This window comes from Acanthopagrus latus, chromosome 8 (genome assembly GCF_904848185.1).
Source record: "Acanthopagrus latus isolate v.2019 chromosome 8, fAcaLat1.1, whole genome shotgun sequence".
Classification (NCBI taxonomy): Eukaryota; Metazoa; Chordata; class Actinopteri; order Spariformes; family Sparidae; genus Acanthopagrus; species Acanthopagrus latus.
The window spans coordinates 24,946,909-24,969,660 of record NC_051046.1 but is presented as its reverse complement, the minus strand read 5'-3'; the positions used below and the strand labels follow the sequence as shown (position 1 = coordinate 24,969,660).

Sequence of the window (22,752 nt, the reverse complement as noted above, 5' to 3'; positions counted from 1 at the left end):
TAGCCTCATGTATTGAAACCAGCATTGTTGATTTTGTGTCTTTATTTCACGAAAATTTACAGTTTGGCTTAAAAAAGATTCATTTTAAAAGCAGCTGTTGTCTTGTACAAACATAATAACACAATGATATACAGAATATAATGGTATACCTGAGCTTAGAGAAATGTTCATATCAATGTAACTGTCACTGACATCAAAAATGACACAAGCTTCACTGTAAAGCATACTCTGTAAATAGCAGTAGATCATCAGCAGCGTTCACACAGTAATTGTTGGTTTAGTGGTTGAATGATTGCAGGGAAAACACCAGTTCTGTAGTTAATCGGAACACTAGTATGCAAAAATGTTTTCTGTTTTGTGTCCCAGCTTGTCCAGATTTGGCAGACAGGCGTACTGGATCATCGGTGGAGGACCACACAGGACAACGAGGACGTCGTTGGACGGAGCAGGGAGGTGGTCCTTGATCATGTCACAGGTCACGAACCCTGAGCTATAGTTCCAATCTTGAGATCAAGACAAGAGAGAGACCTTCAACTTCAGAAAAGGCATATTAAGCATATTTACCAAAAGCCTTTGTGAAAAGGCTTCAGTCCTTCCTCTGCGCTGTCATAATGTGGCAGAACTCACCAAACAGCCGGAGTAGAAACGGCAAAATATTTGCATCTATGGCTTATTCATCAGAGATGCCTGTCTTTGATTCCCCCTCTTCATTTCATATCTAAACACTAAATATCAAACCCTCCTGTTTCTGTCATTTTTCATCCATCTTTTTCTCCTTTGTGCCTCAGCACAGCAGCGGGATGCCCAGTGGAGAACACAGAGTAAAACCAAAAAGAGAACCTTTTGTTGTCCAGTGAGGAAGAGACGGGGACATTCAAAGACAGTGAAATCAGTGATGAAATTAAGCAGATGAAATAAGAAACTCAAAGACGTTCGCTCAAGTTTTGCCATGCAGATGATCATCCCCTCCCTCCAGAGGGAACCATGTAATGACACTGCCAACAAAGAACAAGCGCTCCTCTCCTAATGAATAATGATCAAGGGCCGATGTGTTTTATATTCTGTGTGGAGCACATGACACACGAGACAGAATGCGAGCGCCCTCACAACAGAGATTATGTAACACTATTATGCTCATTAATTTCTGCTCGCTTTAAGGATTATGCAAAGTGAGACATGAGCGTTTTGCTAAGCTACTGTAACACCTTGTTGGAGCTATCTCCCTCCTCAGCCTGCAGGGATTTTCCTTCAGATCAGGAGTCTTACTTCGGTTTCCCACTCTGAATATTCAGCAGTGAAACCGAAGGACCGCGCTGTTCAGACTTTGGATAGATGTATTCATATTGATGTAGCCTGGCGCTGTGCTGTATATGTTCTTTATGTTGACATGTTAAAAATAGACATAGGAAATGTTTGCACCAGATCTCACATGATCACAAGAAAGGAAATGTGTTTTAGCTTCTGCGATATTCTGTGAGCTGTTTTCAAGTGAGATAGAATTGAATTACTAGTGACTTCTTTATTTAAATCCTTTTTTGCAGATGACGATGAGAACTTGATAGATGAAGAAATGCTGCCTTACCCTGCGGAGGTCTGTCCAGTGTGTACCACACTTTAACTTTGTCAGGGTGGTTCTTCTTCACCTCCTCCAGCTCCTCCCTCAGTAGGATATCTTTCTCAGTCTGGGGGGGCAGAGAGGGGTGAGAGAGATTTAATTTCTCCAGAGTGTTTCCATTTATGTGCAGCACAGTAATACGTCTGAACAGTGAGACTCAAGGAAAGATTTCCCCAAACAATAAACCTCACGGAGCTGACCTGGTTGGCGAATATGAGAGAGCACTTGGTGTTGTCAGCGGGGTCTGCTGTGATTCTGCGGATTAACTGCAGCATAGGAGTGATACCTGAGAAAGTAAGAGTTATTGTTAGAGGAGGTCTAACTGAGCGATATCAGGAGGTACAATGTTAGATTCATCAGTTTAAAGAAGAAAAGATTTTATCAACTGGGAGGCTACAGAAAAATATAATCTAATGGTCCTAAAAGGTTAACGTACAGGACTAATTCTTTACACACATATACAATTCGGTTATACAGTAGGTACTGTAGGATCCACGGCATTAATATCCATGAGAACTCTCAGGGATTCGCATCATCTCTCCTCCTGGAGGAAGAATATTTTATTCTGCAGCGAGTTAAGCCTGCTGAGCCTCTGTGATGTTCCCCTGAATAAAGTGCAAGCATTAATGCACATTAGTGCAAGTGATTGAGAGTGTGAGTAAATGTAAATGAACCTGTTCCACCGGCGATCATTCCAACCTGCTTAAACCTCCGAACTTTTGGCTCTGCCTTCTTGTCAGGTCGGATGGAGAACCGGCCTGAATGGAACAGAGTCAGTGTTAGTGTGCGTCATGGTCCCACAGTCTTATATCATACCACAGTGACATCTGCTGGTGACAGCAGCGTGTCTCTTTTTCTTTCCACACATTAACATAATGATAACCATAGTAACATGCCGTTGTCCTGATACACCAGCAGTCCATTGGGCCCCCTGAAGTCAATGGTATCTCCAATGGCCATGTTGTCCAGGTACTGAGACATCTTCCCTCCCTCTGGATAAGCGGGATGGCTGTTCTTGTAGTACACCTGGAGATGCACAATAAGGAAAAACTTTTTTATTTACACCTGTTACTGTATCGTTATTATCTCCACAAGGCAATACAATCACTTCTTCGAATAGGACAGCCAATAGTTTGTCCTGCAAGTAAGACAATTGTAAGGGAACTTTTGTTTTGTGCTAAGTTATTCATATAAACCTGTATTAAAGGGTTACTCTGACCATTTTAAACATTAGAGTGTGTTTACAGGTCTTGGGGAGTACTACTGCATATGTGATAGACTTAGTGTAAAGCCTTATGTGGCTCCAGAGGAAACTGCATGTAATCTGATAAACTGCCTCCAGTGACGTCACTCGGTGGTTGAGTTGCATTGCGGGGAAAAAAAAAAAAAAAAAAAAAAAAAGGTGACATCTCTGCTGCATCGATTTTCATTAGGAAAGCAATTAAGTACAACTTATGAACCCTTTCTGGAGAGTTTATAGAATAAAGTACCAAAATGATGTGAAAAATGTGAAAAAGTGTACAAACTTCTGTTGCTGACCCACATGCCAGCAGTATATCGGTGTTGTTTCGTGCTTCACATCAGGAAAGTTAATTACCTTGACTACCAGGTCAACATATCCCTGGTCCTCATCACTGGAGACTGGTGTGTAGGCTCTCACCACCAGACTGCCGTTCACCTTGGCTGACAGGTACACATGCTGACCTGGAGCAGGGAGGATGGGTGAGGAGGCGGATTTGAGGAAAAATGTGTAAGCACAAGGTATCAGCACAGTCCTGTGATGAACGAGCTGTGTATCAGCTCTGTTATATTCAACCTTTCTCACCGCCTCAGTGTTCTTCTCATGCACTTATACTACTATCTAACTGTAATTGTAATGAGTCTCTAATGTACATGCATTTAAAGCCGCTGGAGGTTCATAATAAGATGTACAAAGTAATACTACTGTCTGTGCGCACAGCTGCTCAGATGTGAATTATCACCGAGATGCTCGGTGAAACGTCTGAAAGCATTGGCGGAATATCTTTCTTTAGTCGGGAGCAATTTTATCTGAGAAGAGAAAGAGCTGTTTCAGTACCTACTGGCAGTCCAAGGATATGAGCTCCAGATGGAAGGCCAAACCGAAACTTCTTTGTGTCATGGCTGATTTCCTACACAAGGACACACACGGGTTAAAAAAAGAAAATACTAAAACAAACAAAGTACACAAAAACCCAGTAGATAACAGAGCTGCCAGCTTGCAATGTCAGTGTCCTCACACTTGAGTTTGAGGCTGGGTGGTCCCTATACAGTACATCTGACATGTATATTACTAATGAACTGTAAATGGAGAGTGTTTGAAAGCCAGAGACGAGTTAGAAAATATTAAACCTTAAAAGAACAGTTAGCAAATTAAATTTCTACTCAGCCAGAAGTCAGGTGAAGTTTTGTGGTCCACAAAACATTTCTAGCGCTTCACAGCAAAACAGCATAACAGTATTCTCCAAAACAATTCTCTGCATGTCAGAGTGTACTTGGGCAAGATACCGATCCCCAAAACCATTCATGAAGGGTCCTTTTTGGTTGTTTATTTGGTTGTTCCAATGTAAATGTGAGAATCTGTGTTCTGTGGATTATTCAGATAAACTGCAAGTGGAAAGAGACGCTGATTTGGAATTAAAAACTGAGTAAGGAATAGGTTAGGAAAGGTTGAAAACAAGCACAATTTCACCCAGAATCCAGATGTTACATTAGACATTAAAAGTTCATCATGTAAGAATTGACCAGCTCTCCAATGTTTACTCCAAACATATAGGGAGCAGCATATCCCCAGAGTAACCGCTGACTGCTGCTAGCTGCACGGCTAACTGGGCCGCCCTATTAGCAGACTCTGGCTGGACTGGGAGCTCAGAGTACCGAGGGGCTGTTGGTGTTGTTGACTATGTTACCTCAATAGATATCTCTACAACACAGTACATAGATGTCTTGGAGGTAATGTCAAAGCTGTTTTTTTCTTTGCATTTTGCTGGAGGTTGTGGTCTGTGGTTGGCCAACTTCCTAGAAATTCACCTGGAATGTTTCCCTTCAGGGTGAAACATAAACGGGAATATGACCATGAGTAAAAAACTGTGACCTGACAGATACAACATTATCCCCTCACTGCACTGAATCAATTACATAGCAGTTGAATATTAACTTCCTGTTCAATCAGCTTTGAATGTAAATCAGTCAGCAAAAACAAAACAAAACAGATTGCTAAATGTAAATGTGTGTATGCAGCCTACCTCTTTGTGCGTAAGGGGAAGGGGATATTTGACCATAGGATCCTGCAGGGTGACGGGCTGCTTCTTCTTCTTCTCTCCTGCAGAGCCTCGCAGGATGAAGTACAGCACCGTCACCACCACCACAGAAACGGCCACCACCACCGGGAGCGTCTGCAAGAACAAAGATCACATCCAGAGTTGTGAGCTGATCCGAGAAAGAGAAAAGAGCTGAGACTGGAGACTTACAACACATAAAACAAAGAGTCATAAGTTTGAATTTTACGTGCATTATTGATGAGTTACACACTCTACAGGTAAAAATCAAAATCAAAATCAAAATCTGACTGAAATCGTGCAGGTCTTCATGAACAGAATATGCAGGCCTGAAGAAGATGAAGTGGGATCATTAAAAAGGGAAGTAAAGTGAAAGTTCATTCTCACCAAAGTCTGATCCATAGTTTCAATCTCTGACAATCTAAGTGTGCTGGAACTTCCTTCTCCTCACACAGCCTGAGAGAGCAGGGTCCACACACCGCCCAGGCAGTGATAGCCTTCACAATCACTCTCTCTCTCTCTCTCTCTCTCTCTCTCTCTCTCTGTCTCTCTCTACCACACATACACACACACACACACACACACACACACACACACACACACACACACACACACACACACACAGTGAAGGGCCTCTGGAGAGGGCGTGTCTTCCCGCTGGGGGAAAGTTGACACAAGTTCCAACGCACCAATAGGAAGACAGAGCCCACCATGACACTACATAGTACAGAGGTGGCGCTCAGGCAGTGAGCAGAAGAGCCGTGAGATCACACCACCGAAGGAGGGGAGGAGAGAGAGAGGCACGGAGATTACGTAACAGGGAAAGTGTTTCATTCATTACAGAATAAATTGACGAGTAGCTGAACCTTCAAAGCTGATAATCCAAGGTGAATAAATACAAGACAGCACAGAGCATTTTATGGCTCTTTCTATAACACTTGATAGGAAAGTCTGTCCTCATGTTAACCGAAAACAGTCCTGAGATAAAAGCACAGGCGTGAGCTCTAGAGGCCTGCAAACACTACTGAGGCATTATTGCATGTGTGCAGAGCTATCAGAACAAGTGCCATAAAAGGGAGATAATGTAAACTTTATCTATAATAGCCTTTAATAAGGAACAAAGTACTTTACATAAATGATGTAAGCAACTACAAACATGTAAAACATAGGACACCTCTCATAGTGTAAAGAAAGAACAACTTACTGTAAGTCCACATATATGAACAGTGTACAGACATTTAGTAAATGGTTTATAACTATAGGTTAATGTGTGCTATTTGTCAGCAAATATGAAGATATATGTGTTTATACACCAACCCCCCCATTACATGAATTAACACTGCTTACAAGTACAATATAGAGTGTTTTGAATATTTTAGAAAAGCCATATCTTTCAATTGATTGATACCAGTTTTGTTTACAGATGTAAAGGGTTCATGCACTTTTGCAGCTGTGAGGGTATAAATACATGCTAACATGCTAACAATGACAATGTGAACATGTACTGTAGGTATGTTTACTGTATCTACCATCTTTGCGTGCTAACACTTGCCAACGAGCACTAAACACAGAGTATACTGTGATGGCGATTAGGTCTGCAGATCTCCGATCATATTGGTCACATTGAAATGTTGTCCTGATGCTAGCACTAGATATATGCTTAAAGGTTTATCAGAAATTCAATTAATTTCAATCCATCAGAAAGATGTCAAGACATTTCACTCAAATCCACACATGTGGTTTTGTAGTTTCAACCTTTTGGGGACGAGGGAATAGTTGTTGAGATATTTCAGCGATGATAATGGAAACAAAGTGGAGGTGACAGACCGACATCAAAATGATAATGAGAACAAATATAAATTCATAAATAAACTAATTCAGTCCCTTAAAAAGGTCGAGTTAGATTATTTCATATTGCAGAAACTGTAAGTCACATTGTTTCATTTATTTAATATCATCTCAGTGAATTGTTTTGATTTTGCATTCGGTTTCATGTGACATCACTGGTCAGAAAATCAAGAAATAACAAGGGGAACAGGTGTCTGACTTGTCTATTCTGAAACATGGTGGACTCTACAAAAGAAGGTATGAAGATACAATAAGGCTCATTCTGAGAAAACGAACACACAGTAATTATTAAATGCAGGATATAACAGACTCATGAAAAGCTGATAATGAATACTATATTCCATCTCTGGCCCTGAATCCATCACACTTGACCTTTATCAAACTGAATCTATGATCAGAATGTGTGAATGTACGAACAATACGCGGTAATACATCCAGTAGTTGTTGAGATGTTCAGTCAAGACCAAAGCAGTATAATGAATATTACACATATGGAGATGTATTTTTGTCCAGAGGCCGCTCCAGTATGTCACCACCCACTCCCTGTGGATTCTCCGCTGTAGTCTTCATCGTCTGAGCCCATTTCCATAAGCAGTCTGGGATCCTCCGAGGTCTCAGGGTGCACGTCGCCCCGATGGGACAGAGCTCTGCTGCTTGACTCCTGCATAACTGGGTCTGCTACATCCAAGTTCACTAAAAATAGAATGATGTAGAATTATGAAAGGAATCTGCACACAAAAACAAGCCCAGACAGGAAAGAAAGCATGAAGCAGGCACCAGGGGAGGCATGCTGTACATTAGCTGTCTCATTACATGCTTCTCAATATCAAATAAATATGTAAAAGTAAACATATAAGCTGTCACGATCACTCCTCTGCAAATAATTAAAGCACTGCATGGCCTCATGTCAAATATCGGTCAAGAAAAAATCTGATGTACAAATTAATAAATAAATAAATGAATAAATAAGAAAAGGTCAGTATGGCATGCCTTATTTATCCAACAGCATTTTGTATAAACACAACAACTATAAATGCTTAGAGAATCACACGTTATTCAGAGTAACTTCCAGTAAACTGCCACTAGGAGGTGCTATGTACCTCCACATGACTTTCCCCTCTCACGCACTTTTCTACTGATATCAATCAGAGTGTCCATAGAAAATGCAAGGTCACTTCCTGCGGAGTATGAAATGAATGTTTATAAGACAAACACTTAAAAGGTGGCTGCAAGTTCTGTGTTGTGGGTGCTGGTTATAGTGCTGGGTGGCTGGGTGACTAATGTGTCCTCATTTATTTACGGTATCACTCTTTTTTCTTTCTTTTTTTAAAGATGTCTCAGAAGTATTTGAATGCAGCAACCTAGAACCCACGTGTCAAAGTCAAGGCCAAATCGGGCACGCGGTACATTTACTTGAGGACCAGGTGATGTTTGGATTTTTCTGTCGTACATATCGTATAGGCTACTGGCAAGCAACATCCTGAGTGCTGCAAATATAACAGTGTTACAAAACAGCAGAACAAGCAGGTGCTGTGTGAGAGGTTGCCATGTTTAGCCATAAAAAGAAAAAGAAACATGGTGTTCTGACATGTCAGTCACTACAAAAAGGTTTGGAACTGGATGTTGCAGTATCTTGAGAAATGAATCATCTGGCGCTGGATCCAAACAGCTCTCCAGAGTTTAGTGTCTTGATATAGATGAATAAGAGTATGATGTTTTCCTGTTTTCGGCAAACACACACGCTGTGTGGACAAAACACTGGGTAGGTTGCTGTATTTGATGATATTCATCTCTGTCTGGGGATGTGCAGTTCACTGTTGTGTTCACTGGCACCCTGACGGCCTGGTAAACTGCAGAACTATTGAGTGACTTTGGCCAAGGATATTAATCTTATTCAACCCTTATTCTTGTTTTGCTAAATTATATGATGAATTCAGACAAAAACAAACATGAAGTCAACTTGGATTCAAAGACAGATTTAAATAATTAGTTTTTTCTTCTCCAACATATCTTTTTTTGCGTGTCATCGCTGTTGTTTTTATCTTCATCACAGGGCAGTGTTCTTCAGTCCTGGTCCTGGGGTCACTCTCCCCTGCATGCTTCACATGTTTCCCTGCTCCAGCACACCTGATTCAAATGATCCCCTCGTCATCAAGCTCTGCTGAAGCCTGATAACGACTGACATTTCTTCTGTCTCTTTCTGTTTGATTTGGTGCTGATCGTTAAAATCCTGCAGCTGACTTTGTTTTATAGATACAGATTATTATTACTATCATTATCATTAGTAGTAGTAGTAATAGTAGTAGTAGTAGCAGTACAGATTTTTCACCAAATTTTAGCTAGCTTCAAGAGCTCATGTTTTTGTGGTCATGGTTAGTGTCGGTAAGTAACAGTTTGTTACCACTACTAGCTGCTATAACTGACATTCCACACATAATGCCACACTCTTTCAGACATCAGCTGAAAGAGTGTGGCATTACATGTGGAATATCAGTTGTTCTATTAACAGTATTACGTACTTTGAAAGTGTTAAAGGTGCAATATGTACAGTTAGATGGTTGACTGTTGAGTTTCATTCTAATACTGAAGCATTGGGTCTGTGAAAGGCCAAACCTACCGATCATTAGACGACCTGGGACTGAGAATCAACTTTCAAGTATCTTTCCCTGTCACTTTTTGCACCTTTAAGGTCACTGAATTGAAACACATTTTTTAAAGACACAACCCTGTATACAGCCCTCTCAACTTTGCTGTCTGTCCACATGAACAAACCTCGCACCATATTTCGAAAGGAACAGGAAGTCGCTCTAGTTATTCGTTGTTGTCGATTCTGAGGATTCTGATTGGCTCGCATGGCTTTATCCTTCTCCCTACATTGCCGCCCATAGTTTTGGCATAGTTATAATGGCGCTCGATGGCGTATTTATGTGGGTTAATGTAAATGACAACTTTTTTGAAAACGATGTTGTGTGCACAATGTTATTATTGAAAATGGGGGGGGAATATTTGTTTCTCTAAATACCCGGCTATGTGTAAATGTGGCCTTAAAGAATGTGTTTTCTCAGCCTTAGTCAATGGCTCCGCCCACCCAGAGTCAGTGCACACCTGGATGGGCGGAGCCTCTACTTACACAGTATAGAGAGATGGTTACAGCTGAAGCAAAGCAGCATCACAGTCCCAATGGTGAGTTGAGGGTGAACTCTGGAGATACGATTCTAGCGGAAGAAACAAACACACCCACACACACCTACACACAGGCACAGAGAGCTGACAGGTTTACAACAGGAGAGAGGCAGAGAGAAAACAGGTGGTGAAAAACAGACAGCAGAAAGGAAAGAGTCTGAAGAAAGACGCAGAGGAGACGGAGCTGATGACAGCAGAGAGGAGAACAAAAACAAATCAAAGTCTCACAGTCTCTATACGGAGTATACTGCTGTTCTTGTCATTTGGAAACCAAACAGAGTCTATAAACACAGTTTGAGTCGTAATTCAAAGGACAACCATCCAGAGAGTAAAGAAACGTACAGACTAATAATAAATAAATCATCAAGGAAAAGAAAGGTTCAGGTGAGGAATGAAGTCTGGAGTCTGCACAGAGGGAGGGGAAAGGACATAGAAGCCTCTCTGTCTTTGTCTGAGGGAAACACACACACACGCACACACACACACACACACACACACACACACACACACACACACACACACACACACACACACACTCTGTTGTATCTACCTGTTTCTCAGGTTTTATTGTCAGCACTGAAAGCCTGCTGGGGGATTTTTGTCTCTCTGAAGGGATCAAGGTGAGCAGAAACACCCTGAACACTCAGTACAGGAAGTGAACAGGGAAAACTGTGTTCTGACGATTACTTTTTGTGTTCCTTGCTTGTTTGTTTGGGTTGCATGCATGCTCCCAGTGCGGTTATACAGTAGAGGATGCAGAGGGCATGGAAAAGGACTGGTGCTGCTGGTTACTGAATTGAGGAAGCAAAAAAAATAGAGCCCGACTGATATGCAGTTTTTTAGGGGCCGAGGTTAATAAGAATATTTGGGGGGTTAAAAATTCTGAACGGCCAATATATACACTTTTTTTGCTGTGATCCCAATATTTTGCGTTAATATCCACTATTGTAACATTGTGTGTGTGTGTGTGTGTGTGTGTGTGTGTGTGTGTGTGTCTTGTGCGGCTCATTATTGTATCATGGGACATCTGCCTGCACAAGCCCAACTCCTACGTGAGCCATGATCATCAGCCACAGCGGAGGGTAAGGCTGTGTGTGAACACAGCTTGAGACAAGTGGTGGTGATTTTAATGTTGGAAAGTTTCCAAAAATTTAAAGTATTCAGTGATCCTTCGAGTTATTTTGTTAAATTTGGAGAGGCTTTTGAAACAACATTTGGTACATTAAAACCCAGACTACAGGTACTTTTATTATACAATGTCTGTATACTTTTATACTAATGATTAAAATAATGTATTTGCTTTGACTGATTTTCATAACATCAGTCAAAGTTAAATACAGTGTGAAACCAGTCAAAAGCGATGGAGGTTAAACTCAAGCTGTTTCACATTGTGGGATATTTTACACTTTATTAAATGGATCCCACTGTCATGTGTGTGCAGTAAAGACGGGGTTGCAGCCAGCAGCATGTTGGCTGGAACAGACTGAGAGCAGGGGGAAACAGTTCGCCTGGCTGTGTCCTGCCAGCTTGTTGGGTAAATAGATAATGACAGGATTCTCAATTTTGGGGGAAACTTTTCCATGTCTAGTCTGTTAAAAAAACAAACAAAAAAACAAAACCAAAGAGTGACTTCCACAGAGTCACGGGAGGTTCTGCGTCAGACTTTTTCTTGGCAGGTGCGTTCATGTCAAGGATTTCCTGGATTCCTGTGATCTTGCCTGACAACCAGTCAAAATTCGAGGAAGTGACTGCGTCCTGGCACGAAACACCTATTGTCGGCGGTTGTTACCTTTGGACAGAGTCAGGCTACCTGTTTCCTTTTGCGTCCAGGCTTTATAGTTGGCTGTGGAGACACGGACTGAATTATTCTGGCACACTTTGCACTTCAGTAGTTCGTGCCTGTCAGTCCGTTCGCGGGAGAAAGTGTGTCAGTGTGCTTCTCATGTGTCAGCAGTGTTAAATGTCGCGTTATCATTCTAAATGTCTGTGACGCTCGCTGCTGGGTTGAGCCGGTGACACCACAGGTGGCCAGCGGAAACAAGCAATTTCATTCATTCTTTGATATCGTCTTTACTCGGAGAGCTGGATGAGCCACCTTCCTGCCACAGGGAGCCGCTGAGCACCGCCGGCTCCTGTTGGCGCCCACTGCAGTTCCAGTACAGCTGCTGAAATGTCAGTGCCTCACTTAAGAAGGCCTCAAGGTGAGGAGAGTTACTAATTCTCTCTCGCTTATGCAACTTTTTCCATAGGCTCAGGGTTTCTGTTGCTGCCTTCTTTTCTAAATGCACAAACCTTAAGTCAACACATCGACATGCAAAAGAGGCCGAGGGAGAAATGCAAAGGCTGAACAAGCCACCGACCATACGACGCCACGTGTCCCCGGTGACCTCTCAGGCCGTCTCTTCGGCTCTCCGCATCGGTCGCGTTCCGGCCATGCAGGTCTGCGGGGAAAAAGAAGAGGCAGAGTGCGTGGGGGAGAAAGTTTGAGGAAGTTTTCATCTCTTTTGACAAATTTTTATTTTATCTTAAAGTTAGTTTTTTTTTCGTGCGTGTTTGATAGTTTTGTTTTTAGTTTTGCTGGTAATCTTTATATGTCTTTAGTGGAGATTTGTTTTTTTTAAAACCTAAAAACAAAATGTGATTTAGACCATCATGGAACAATGAGACCCAGACATCACACACACACACACCGTGGACACACCTGTATGGCTGATGAATGTAAGCGTGGCGCTGAAGCCTCTGTGTGTGATGCTGCTGTCTGACGTGAACTGAAGCACCATGACGCTGCGGTAGGACAGGACAGGAGGAGGAACGCCGCCATCGCACAGCACGGCTACACAACACAGAGCAAAACAAACAGAGAAATGTTGCTTTTCAATCAGGAATCGGCGATGCAACAAAGACGGGGACGACATAAAAGGGGGACAAAATGAACAAAGCCCTACAAAGATAAGGTGAGACAAAGGTGGGAAGCAGCCCGGAGAGCCACCCATCCTACCGATTACGTCTCTTCCTTCCACGTCACCGAGGACGGTGAGGGAATCATACGCGCATCTGTCTGACTCTTCCAGGGAAAAGTCTGCAAAGTCAAGCTGGAACACAACGCGACAGTGACACAAGTTTGTTTGAAAAACATTCCTCAGTCGTGTATTTGTGCTCCACTGGAAGATCTGGTGCGTCACCTTCACAACGTGACCGCGTGGAGCGTAGACGACCCAGCGTAGGACACAGTCGTTACTGTAGAACTGTGGGTAATTTGGGCTGTGGATGGCAGTCTGACCCTCCACGAGAACGACAGCCCCGCACTCTGATTACACGCACACACACATACAGCACACACACGGCACACACAAGGGACACATGAACACAGACCAGCCAGCATTACTAGACTTAACTGAGGTCCAGCTTAACACAAATAATACACACTTATCTGCACACTGAAAACAACAGAGCCATTATTAACAGCTGGGTTCATCCACTCCACAGCTACTCACTGTGTGTGTGTGTGTGTGTGTGTGTGTGTGTGTCTTGTGCTGCTCATTATTGTGTCATGGGACATCTGCCCGCACAACTCCCAGGTTGCTACGAGATCCACAATCATGCCACACAGCAGATAGTGTGACTGTGTATGAACTGTATATACAGTGTGTGTATACAGCTTAAGCGATGGACACAGAGCAGAACGTATATCCGCCTGCAGCGCTGCACTGCAGATGTGCTGCTTATAACATGCAGAGATGTGTGCGGCTGCGTGCTGTACTGTGTGTCTGTGTTGTTTATCGTGACTCCCACCAGGATCAGAGAGTCCCCTGACAGCACGATGCCTAATGACAAAGCCACTTCCTGATCGGTTAATGTCAGAGGAGAAGAGAAGTGTTGCAGCCTGGGAATTATTTAGTAGCACTGGGCCTGGAGGGACACTCCCACAGAAAATCCCTGCAAAAAAAACAGAGAAAAATGCCAAACGATGACAAAATACAAAGCGGTTCAGCATGTGTGGTATGTGTATGTGTAATATGTACATCCTGTTATGTCGCGTTGTGGCGATAGCAGCCGTAGATGTGTCTGCCTTCTCTCAAATATAATGGCTTTTGGTGCTCAAAGCGCCGAAAAGGAAACAAATAAAAAATACAATTTAGAAAACCAGAAATCCTGAATCCAGTTTCTACAGATCAGGGGTTTTCAAGGCACATCTATATTCAGATCCCTGCAACATATTACTCATGAGATATTTATGAACAAAATGATTCAATAATTAATTTAAGACTTTGGTAAATTCCATAAACCAGAACAGCTCACAATTTTGAAATTAGGGTGACCTGCTCTGCACAAGAAAGCAATACATTTTTCCCCTTGTTGTCTCTCTTCACACTGACTGCCAATCAGAGTCTTTGATGTGTCACACAATAATAATTCCCCCAATCTGACACCTGCATTTCCTGGAAAGTTTTTCAAGTATTTTTTTGATGGTGGTGGTGGGTGGTGGTGGTGGTGGTGGGTGGGGGGGTTATACAGAATTTGCCTCTATATTAGGAAAACAAAAGCGTGCAAAGTAGAGAATTCACAGTGTTTTCATCACTTGCCCTATATATTAGCAAAATATATAGCAAGTGATGAAAACACTGTGAATTCTCTACTTTGCGCGCTTCATTTTGCACAGTGATATGGTTCATATGTCTTGATTAATAGGAAGACAGTAGTTACTAAATGAAAGGGCTGTGGGCTGTCTTGAGTTACCAGGTCCTAATCTGTAAAAAGAGACATTGCTGCATTGTGTTTTTTAAATGTGTTTTTTTGGCGCTCTGAGTGCCTTTCTTGTAAATCCCTCATGATCGAGAGAAGACAGACACCTCTATATGGATAACTCATCAAAACAATCTCGATGGATAAATAGCACCACATGTAAAGAGCTAAAACATGTATTTTCTGATTTTGGAGTGAACTTTCCCTTTATCACACAGAGATCAGACTTGCATCAATCGTTTTCTCTCTCACCCCATGTAATGAAGACCAGATATATATTTCCTAAAATGATGAACCTTTGTTTTGACCTCATTAATCCAGAGGTCCTGGGTGCCTCTGCTGCCACTGAATGTTTTCGGTATCAGTCTCGATCTCACCGTGTGCTTCTGCATTCACGTCCTAAACTCACCAACAGGCCTGTGGCTCTCGGCCGAAACAGTGAGTCGATCATAGCGGCAGTACGAGTCATTCTCCACGTGAAATTGATCAAACTCCAAGAGAATACTGTAACCTGGAGGGACACTGATGCTCCACACACACAGCCTGAAGACACACAGAGATTAAAAACATCCAGGGGAACTGTGACACACAGGCTGTTATTATTTATTGCTTAAGCTCCTTCTCCTTACAGTCAGGCAAACCTGAGCTGGAAGACAAATGTTTGTGTTAATAGTAACAGTTAAAGTGAGGAGCAAAGATTTGTGAAATCAGGCATTATCACTTTAAATATGAAAATAAGTTAAATCACAGTTAGAATCTGGGGTGTCACTCACTGGTTGTTGTCATAGAGATCACCAGGGTGGGCGGGGTTTCTGATGACGTCCTCTCTGTCAGTTACAGGTCCATCTCTCACACTGCAGAGGTCTGACACACACACACACACACACACACACACACACACACACACACACACACACACACAGTAGTGTGTGCATCAAAGCAGCATGATGAAATATAGATGATAAGTTGCTGTGATGAGAGAAATAACAACTCACTTGATAAAGTCGATCGCTGCTGCTGCTGCTGCTGCTCATCAGCTAAAGGAAACACAGCAAAGGCAGAAAAACTAACAAATATGACACCATTGTTATCAAACCTTATACCAGTACACAAACATATTCTGGTAAACTGTGCACACTGACTGTGTATACATATTTACCCACACATTTGGCATGTTACCATTTAAATAAAATAGTTTATAGCTGAGGGGGTCGGCACATAATGCAGCTCAAATAGACTGTTCATGACCCAAATGTATTTTGCATAAATTGTACATTTGTATAGAGCTATATGATCAAAATATGTATCATTTATATGTATTTTTTCCTTTAATGAGGACTTTTATTTCTGGTTCATTCTGCTGACAATACTTCTATTCTTTTGCTTATGAAAGACTTTTCCTCTTCATGTAATTGACTTGTAATGGTGTATTTTCTACATTGCTGGATGTATTTCACCTCTGTACATACACAGATCATAGCCTGTGCCTACTGAATCTTACATTATAGAGCTACCAGCTCTGGAAAGTGAATAGTGATGCCAATTCAAATCTTAGTTTGCAAATTGATGGTGAGCATATCACTGTGTGTTTTCTATTAATATTTTCTTTGACCTTTTCTTGTGTGTGTGTTCTGTGTGCCAATAAATTCCCAGAAAACACACAAGGTCCCGTTTTGTGCTTGATAACAGACATATCATGGAAGTCTTCAGTTTCAATGCTTCTCTTTTTTATTAATAACGATGGATCTAATGAGTGTGTGATATGAACGGGGTTGTTTGAAGGGACTCCCCTCAGCTCTGTGGAGAGTTTGGACCATCATGTTTTGTTTAATCACAAGTAACAGCGCTATTTTGGTTCGGTCTCACAGCTTTCATCAGCCCTTTTGAGTCACAGCAGGCTACTGCTTTGAGCCAAAAATACTCTGATGAGCACACTGTGAGCTAATTGCCCGACACCAAATGACAGACAGGAAAAAGCAAAGGGGGGGCAAAGTCCATCAAAGTGTCATGTCACCAGCGTTTGTAACCCTAATCCTGATCTTCACTTAACTTTTATTCCAACACAACAGATGTTCAATACTTCTCAAGGGTCATGTGTCAAGTCAGTGGGTCAAATGGCTTGTTTCATAAACTAAATTATCTTTAAAAGCCAAATCTTGAGATGATGTGTTTGTGAGACACAATCAGCCTGACTCATCTAGTAATAACCTTGTCTTAACCCACCCTCTCTCAGTTTACGCTTGATCCAGGGCAGCAGCAGCCTGACATCAGTGAAAACCCCCGGAGAGCCTCTTCTGGAGGGGGGGCGGCTGCTGTTGTTTCTCCAGCTCCGACCGCATCCCTTCCCCCAGGAGGTTACGCCCAGCGCTACCCAGTGACCGCCGCCTGAACCTGCCGGACATACCAGGGGACCCCCCGAGTCCCCCTGGAGGAGGATGAAGGGAGGAGTAAAACACTGCAAACCTGTTCGGAGCTAAAGCGTAATGTCATGGGAACAGCCGGCTCAGTCGCAGATATAAGTTGAAGCTGCTTTCAGTGGCTCAGGTTGAACTGGGCTCTTGAACTAAATGGAGAGGGGATTGATGGAAAGGACAGGAACATGTTTCTGATCGCGCATTGCTTTTTCTACCTGGCAGGCGTCTCTTCCCCCTCTCTCTGGCCCGGCACACAGGACTGTCATGGCTGGCAGGGGCCTCGCAGGTCTCTGGCTAAGAAGAGAGCTTTTGACGGTCTGGAGGACATGTTTACATCTGGCCGGGTCCAACAAGTCCAACCGGACCTCTCTGAGCACAGCAGGGAGACGACCCTCTAGGGAGCAGGAGGTTAGAGCTCAACAAAATAGGAGCTCGCGTCTGCTTGAACAGTATCCGGCGGGAGTGAGAGAATGACTTACTTTCCTTCACCCTGCCCCATCCACCCACAATGCAGTTGGTTTCAGGTGGGATGTTCTCATCAGGCAAAGGCAGACATATTGGCCGGACTCGAGCTCCTGTTGAAAAAACACTTATCAGTGACTTAAAGCGATAGTGCGGGTCTGTTGATGTGGGTTTGTGTGAGGTTCTTATCCCTGGTCAGTGTATCACCTGCAGTAGATGACGGACAGCTCGCCCCCCGTGTGGAGAAGCAGCGCGTTGCACCAACAGGGAAGCAGATTGTCGGACCCCTAAATTTTAGCCACCTAAAAGAAGGCACACCTACAGAATATGTTACCTTTTGAGTGTACACTATATTTTGAGGCAGCTGTGCTTGTGCGTAGGTGTATGGACGTTGTACAATTGAGGGAATGTGGAGGGAAACGGCTGTCTGACAGCAATGTAAAGCATCATTTTTGTTGGTGTGTCTTTTGTTTGTCCCTTTTAAAAGCACAATGCTTTGCTTCCCGTCGGTGATACGTGCTGCTTCTCCACACAGCAGGGGGGGCTGACGGTCATCTACTGCAGGTAACACAATGACTAGGGATAACTTCCTCATACGACTCCACATCAAAAGACCCAAACTACCCCTTTAACAAAGCGTGATCAGTATCACAGTAAGTGACTGTCATTTCAACACAGACGTGCCGAATCGAATGCGCTGGTCCAACTCCAGCAGAGCTATGTCGTAGCTCATGGGCACAGAATGATGGTACTTCTCGTGGGCGGATGCAGACTTGATCAGAAGGACTTGCTCCTCTTCATCATCCACTCTCTGGTCAAAGTCTCCCGCCACCACTCTCACACCACTGAGAAACTCCCTAGACCAAAAAGAGAACAGTTCAATTCACAGCAATCTAACCTAACCCGTAAACTGTGGCACAAAAAGGAAAAAGGTCCTCGGGTATGTAACAAGCGTACTTTGAGAGGGATGCAAAGCAGTGTGCAGCGGTCAGGATCCAGCGGTCAGTCAGGATGGCCCCGCCACAGAAATGAGAGCCCTTGTTCTTCAGGGAAACCTGAGCAGAGACACCAGGAGCTTGACTGATGCAGGAGAAGTATCTGGATGTCAATGCTCAGAGCTTAACAATCTACTGACACTGTGATTCAACTCAATTGTGATGCCCATTTGGATTTTAGTTAAAAACAAAGTGTCATTTATTTAGCAGTATTCCTCACATGTCGGCTAACAAGAAGAAGAGGTCATTTTGGAATAACTTCTTAGGAAGCTGCTAACGTTCATGCTTGCAGTTAAGTTATTAGTGGCCTTGTTTAGGTAATACTGCTGTCGTGATGTCAGAATTTTACTCCACGATTATTGTGGCCTAAAGTGTTAAGACTAGAGTACTACCCGCTCTGTTTTATGGCGGGTGGCATTTACCATCGAGGTGCATTACCACCACAATGGGAGGATGGAATTAAGAAATGGAAGTGATTATAAAAGGCTCTGGATCATGGTCATTAACCGTATATCATTACACCCCTGTGGGCAACATTTAGTAGGAAGTTCATCAGAGTGCTTCTTCAGTAGCGAACAGGAAATAACAGATAACAGCGTGGTGGGAAATAGAAGAAGTGGTTATTCTCAGTAGTGATGCCATCAGGGCTGAGCAAACAAAGAAAACCACAGCCTCAGTCTGCACAACAAAACAACAGCTAGAAATCGTGTTTGAAGGAGAGGCGACGACCACTGACCAGCCATGGGTGCGACCCGTATGTGGCCTCGGCCCCCCCAACCACCCTCAGAGACTGAACCATCGGGCTCCACGCCTGAGGGGCCCCACACTTTGGAGCTGACGAACAGGATATATACATTACGTCAGTGTCTCGACGGCATTGAAGAATCCATGCAAAACAAGAAAAGTGGCCTTCGCCCTGTTTGGTATCCAACTCTGTCACTCACCTGTTTGAGCAGCGTCGATGCCAGCGCTGACCCAAAACCAGAGAGAGAGCAGAGCGGCACCGGTCCTCATCGCCGACACACACATCGAGAATGGCTCCAACTAAGGGGACAAACTGCTTTATAGACCCCGACGTGTGTGAGGAGATACTTATTCATCAGGCAGTAACAATCTTGCGGCAGGTGGTCGGTGCACTTGGGAGTCCAAACGAAATGAACTGCAGTTATCTACTGAGTCAAAGTGTCGGAGCTCTCAAGGTCAGCCGTGATGCGGTTGCGTGGAGTTTTGTTGCAGAGGCACAGCCCAGCTGCTGTAAAACATTTAAAGAGGAGAAACAGCCATAAAACGCAGACAAAGATCCCACAGGAGGCTAGCTGTTACTGTTGCACATGTGAGCACGCGCGCTGACGTAGGTGCAGATAGAGCGAAAGAAAAGAAAAGAAATGAAAAAAGAGAGCGATATTTTGATGGAGTTTTGTTCGCCGCCCGTGCGCGTTCGTCCCCCCTGACCTCTGCGCCTGAAAACAGACTGGAAACATGATTTCCCGTTCCAGAAAACAATGTTGATATTGATGCTTTCTACTTTTGCGTTTGAGGTTTTTACGTCAGCTTGTTGTGAACGCTTGAAAATACCAGACAGTCTCTGGAGGCCAGCGTGACCTCTGACAGGCTGTATAAGACAAGACACAGGAAACAGAGCTCTTACCACATGCACTTTATGATTGGACTGCTGCGTATCTGCGACAACGGCATGAGTCAGACATGAGGCATGTGACGGTAACCTGCTTTTAGAAAACCTGGTGTTTTGACAGTTTAAACCTAATTGGAACAAATCTGACCTTATAACATCGAAAATGTCATTCTGACTTCCCGGACGAGGGTCAAACGTCACCTTTAAGTACCCCTCCTACGCATAACGACTCGGTCAGTAAGCTGTATCTGCAAATGTCCAGGAAGATACGAGGAGAACAGGGAGTTTACTCTGCGCTTTCAGCACCAACAAATAGATAAGCTCCTGCAACTGTGTGTCACTGTATTTGGAGCGAGAGAAGGTTACTTGCCCTAAAAAAAAAACTCCTTGTGACATTAGAGGAGTAATTCACACTGTTCTCACTTATTTGTTTCATTGTGGTTTTGCACTACATTTACCAGAAGTCCCTTTTCCAAGTAGGGCCAGTATTGTGGTGCATTTTTTGGTGCTGATGATGAAGAGCCGAAGAAGAAACGCTGCCAGAGCGGTTCACGAGTCGGCTCACTAGCGGCGGGCGAACCAAGCTAAAGAACAGATCATCTCATCGCTGATATCTGATTGCATCACTTCCTCGGTGGCAATAAAGACTCACCGCACAGCAAAGCTAAAAGCTTTCATGAACTGGATACAGATTGCATCACCATTGTGTGGGCAGTGAAGTGCTAAGCAGGACTGCTATGTATACACACATGACCCAAAGTATTACTTTAAGTACTAAGAAAAAAACCCTCATCTTAACATTCATTAACAGATGTACAGTATTGACGCTCAGAGAGAGCGTCTGTGTGTGTGTGTGTGTGTGTCTGTGTGTGTGTGTGTCTGGGCTCCCTCTCTAAGCCCTGTAAGCCCCTGGTTCCTGTTTATGCAGCCCAGTGGGCCAGGCCCCACCGGTGAGCACGGCTTGTTGTGACTCAGCGCCTGGCATGGTTGCTGGGCCACAGTTGCTGTGCGACTGTTGCCAGGTGTTGGAGAGAGGCGCACGGTATACTGACGTATCACTGTACGACTGACTTCAGCATCTAAGGACCCACATATAGAGACGTGACGGGACGTCAGCCGCCAGCCGCCCATTCGCCAGGGCGACACTGACAAAAATGTCCCCTGGTGTTTCCGTCTGTGGGAGGAAATGTTAAATGCATTCAGGCGCTTCCTTCCTCGCACATAGACTCATCAGCGAGCATAATCTGTGGCTTCACCCCAGAGAAATAAAGGCACGTTTACTTGTGATGGGATGATGCCAAAAAGAAGTTTGTCTGGCATTACAGGGACAAGGCTAAACTAGGACAGGGTGTGTGCACAAAATCACCATATACCTCATGTTTGGTCATATTCAGGGCTCTGTCTATTACCTGGGATCTGTTTCCCCCCCCCCATGTGGGTAGTTGTGTTTCTGACAACTTTCTGCAAAATGATAAAATAAATAAGAAGGGGAGTTTCTTTGTGCTTTGTGCAGTGATATCTTCTTTCAGCAGTTCAGTATTTTACAACTAAAAAGATTACATATTCACATATTCTTTTTTTATACTATGTGAGATGGAGGTAATGTAGCATTAAATAAAAATGAATAATAATAATGCATTTTAGATTTTCATGTTTTTTTATTGTAAAGCAGGTCAAACAGAGGGGTGGATGCTGTGAATGTGTCGAAATGCTCAAACAGCATGTTATTCACACAGTATTTGGAAACTGTGCCTGCAAACAAAACCATCCGGATTTCTGTTAGGTTGTGAAACAGGACTGGGCGGTGCAGACTCAGACCTGTGAGGCAAGTCGGAGCTTTATGGGGTGGTGCAGCATAGAGGAGCTGCAGCCATAGAAGACATGAGAAGAATAACGTGTTTTTGAACGTTAAAGCATGTTAACATTTACTGGAATAACCCCAGATTAAAACATGATCCTAAGAATGAGCATAACATGGGACTTTCTTTCTTACTTAAGAAACCAAACTTATTTGAGGAAGGGAATTTTTTTCTTTCGTTTTGATGTACAATTTTAATTTAAACACACACATCTTTAAATACTGTTCCTGGCAGAAATTGGCTTCCATACATGTGATGCAACTTTGCACCTAGACTTTACAGCACATTTTCTGTGTATTTAGCATTTAAACTTTTTGTTATGATACAGAGTATTGAATATATGCTTGCATCATATGTTTCTACCAATTTTGTAATAATGTTGTATGAAGTTTGACATTGTGCATGGATTGCATTCAGTTTTTATTTGTTTTGAAGTTGTTCTACTCACGCTGAGATTGTATTACATGGATCAGATCCAGTTTTCCTGATTCCTGTGATGAATTCTAGTTTCAAAATGTGTATAATAATAAACAAGGAGAGTTAAATGATGTCAAAGAAGAGGCTGTTGCCCTCAGCCTCTTCACTTGCAGTGAGAAACAAAACCTCTCCAGTGTGAAACAATATCCAGACACAATCTCCAGCGTCAGTTTGCTTAGCAACCGGAGTCAAATGAGGGCAACAGATCAGACCCAGCAGCGTTCATG

At 43.2% G+C, this 22,752-nt stretch overlaps 2 protein-coding genes across 4 annotated transcripts; both read right to left on the bottom strand.

Annotated features, from left to right (window-relative positions):
- Positions 1-27: 27 nt before the first annotated feature.
- On the bottom strand, positions 28-5,447 carry LOC119023698 (NADH-cytochrome b5 reductase 2). The gene is made up of 9 exons (XM_037105790.1): positions 5,299-5,447; positions 4,879-5,028; positions 3,693-3,765; positions 3,213-3,319; positions 2,512-2,641; positions 2,290-2,373; positions 1,816-1,901; positions 1,583-1,682; positions 28-503 (listed from the first exon to the last, which is right to left on the bottom strand). Exons 1-9 carry the CDS (start codon positions 5,311-5,313, stop codon positions 331-333), a joined length of 918 nt encoding a protein of 305 aa, XP_036961685.1. The 5' UTR covers positions 5,314-5,447; the 3' UTR covers positions 28-330.
- A 549-nt stretch (positions 5,448-5,996) lies between these two features.
- On the bottom strand, positions 5,997-19,762 carry LOC119024960 (ovochymase-2). Of its 3 annotated transcripts, none has more exons than XM_037108215.1 (16): positions 19,501-19,755; positions 19,293-19,390; positions 18,519-18,616; positions 18,246-18,418; positions 17,579-17,674; positions 17,315-17,493; positions 16,909-17,110; positions 15,681-15,722; positions 15,459-15,549; positions 15,095-15,228; positions 13,735-13,878; positions 13,125-13,249; positions 12,941-13,034; positions 12,644-12,775; positions 12,303-12,383; positions 5,997-7,452 (listed from the first exon to the last, which is right to left on the bottom strand). In XM_037108215.1, exons 1-16 carry the CDS (start codon positions 19,583-19,585, stop codon positions 7,289-7,291), a joined length of 1,938 nt encoding a protein of 645 aa, XP_036964110.1. In that variant the 5' UTR covers positions 19,586-19,755; the 3' UTR covers positions 5,997-7,288. The 3 variants fall into 3 exon arrangements, with proteins under 3 accessions (XP_036964110.1, XP_036964112.1, XP_036964111.1); XM_037108216.1 differs by having other exon boundaries at positions 7,312-7,452; positions 12,888-13,034; positions 19,501-19,762; XM_037108217.1 differs by lacking the exons at positions 12,941-13,034; positions 13,125-13,249 and having other exon boundaries at positions 19,501-19,759.
- Positions 19,763-22,752: the final 2,990 nt, after the last annotated feature.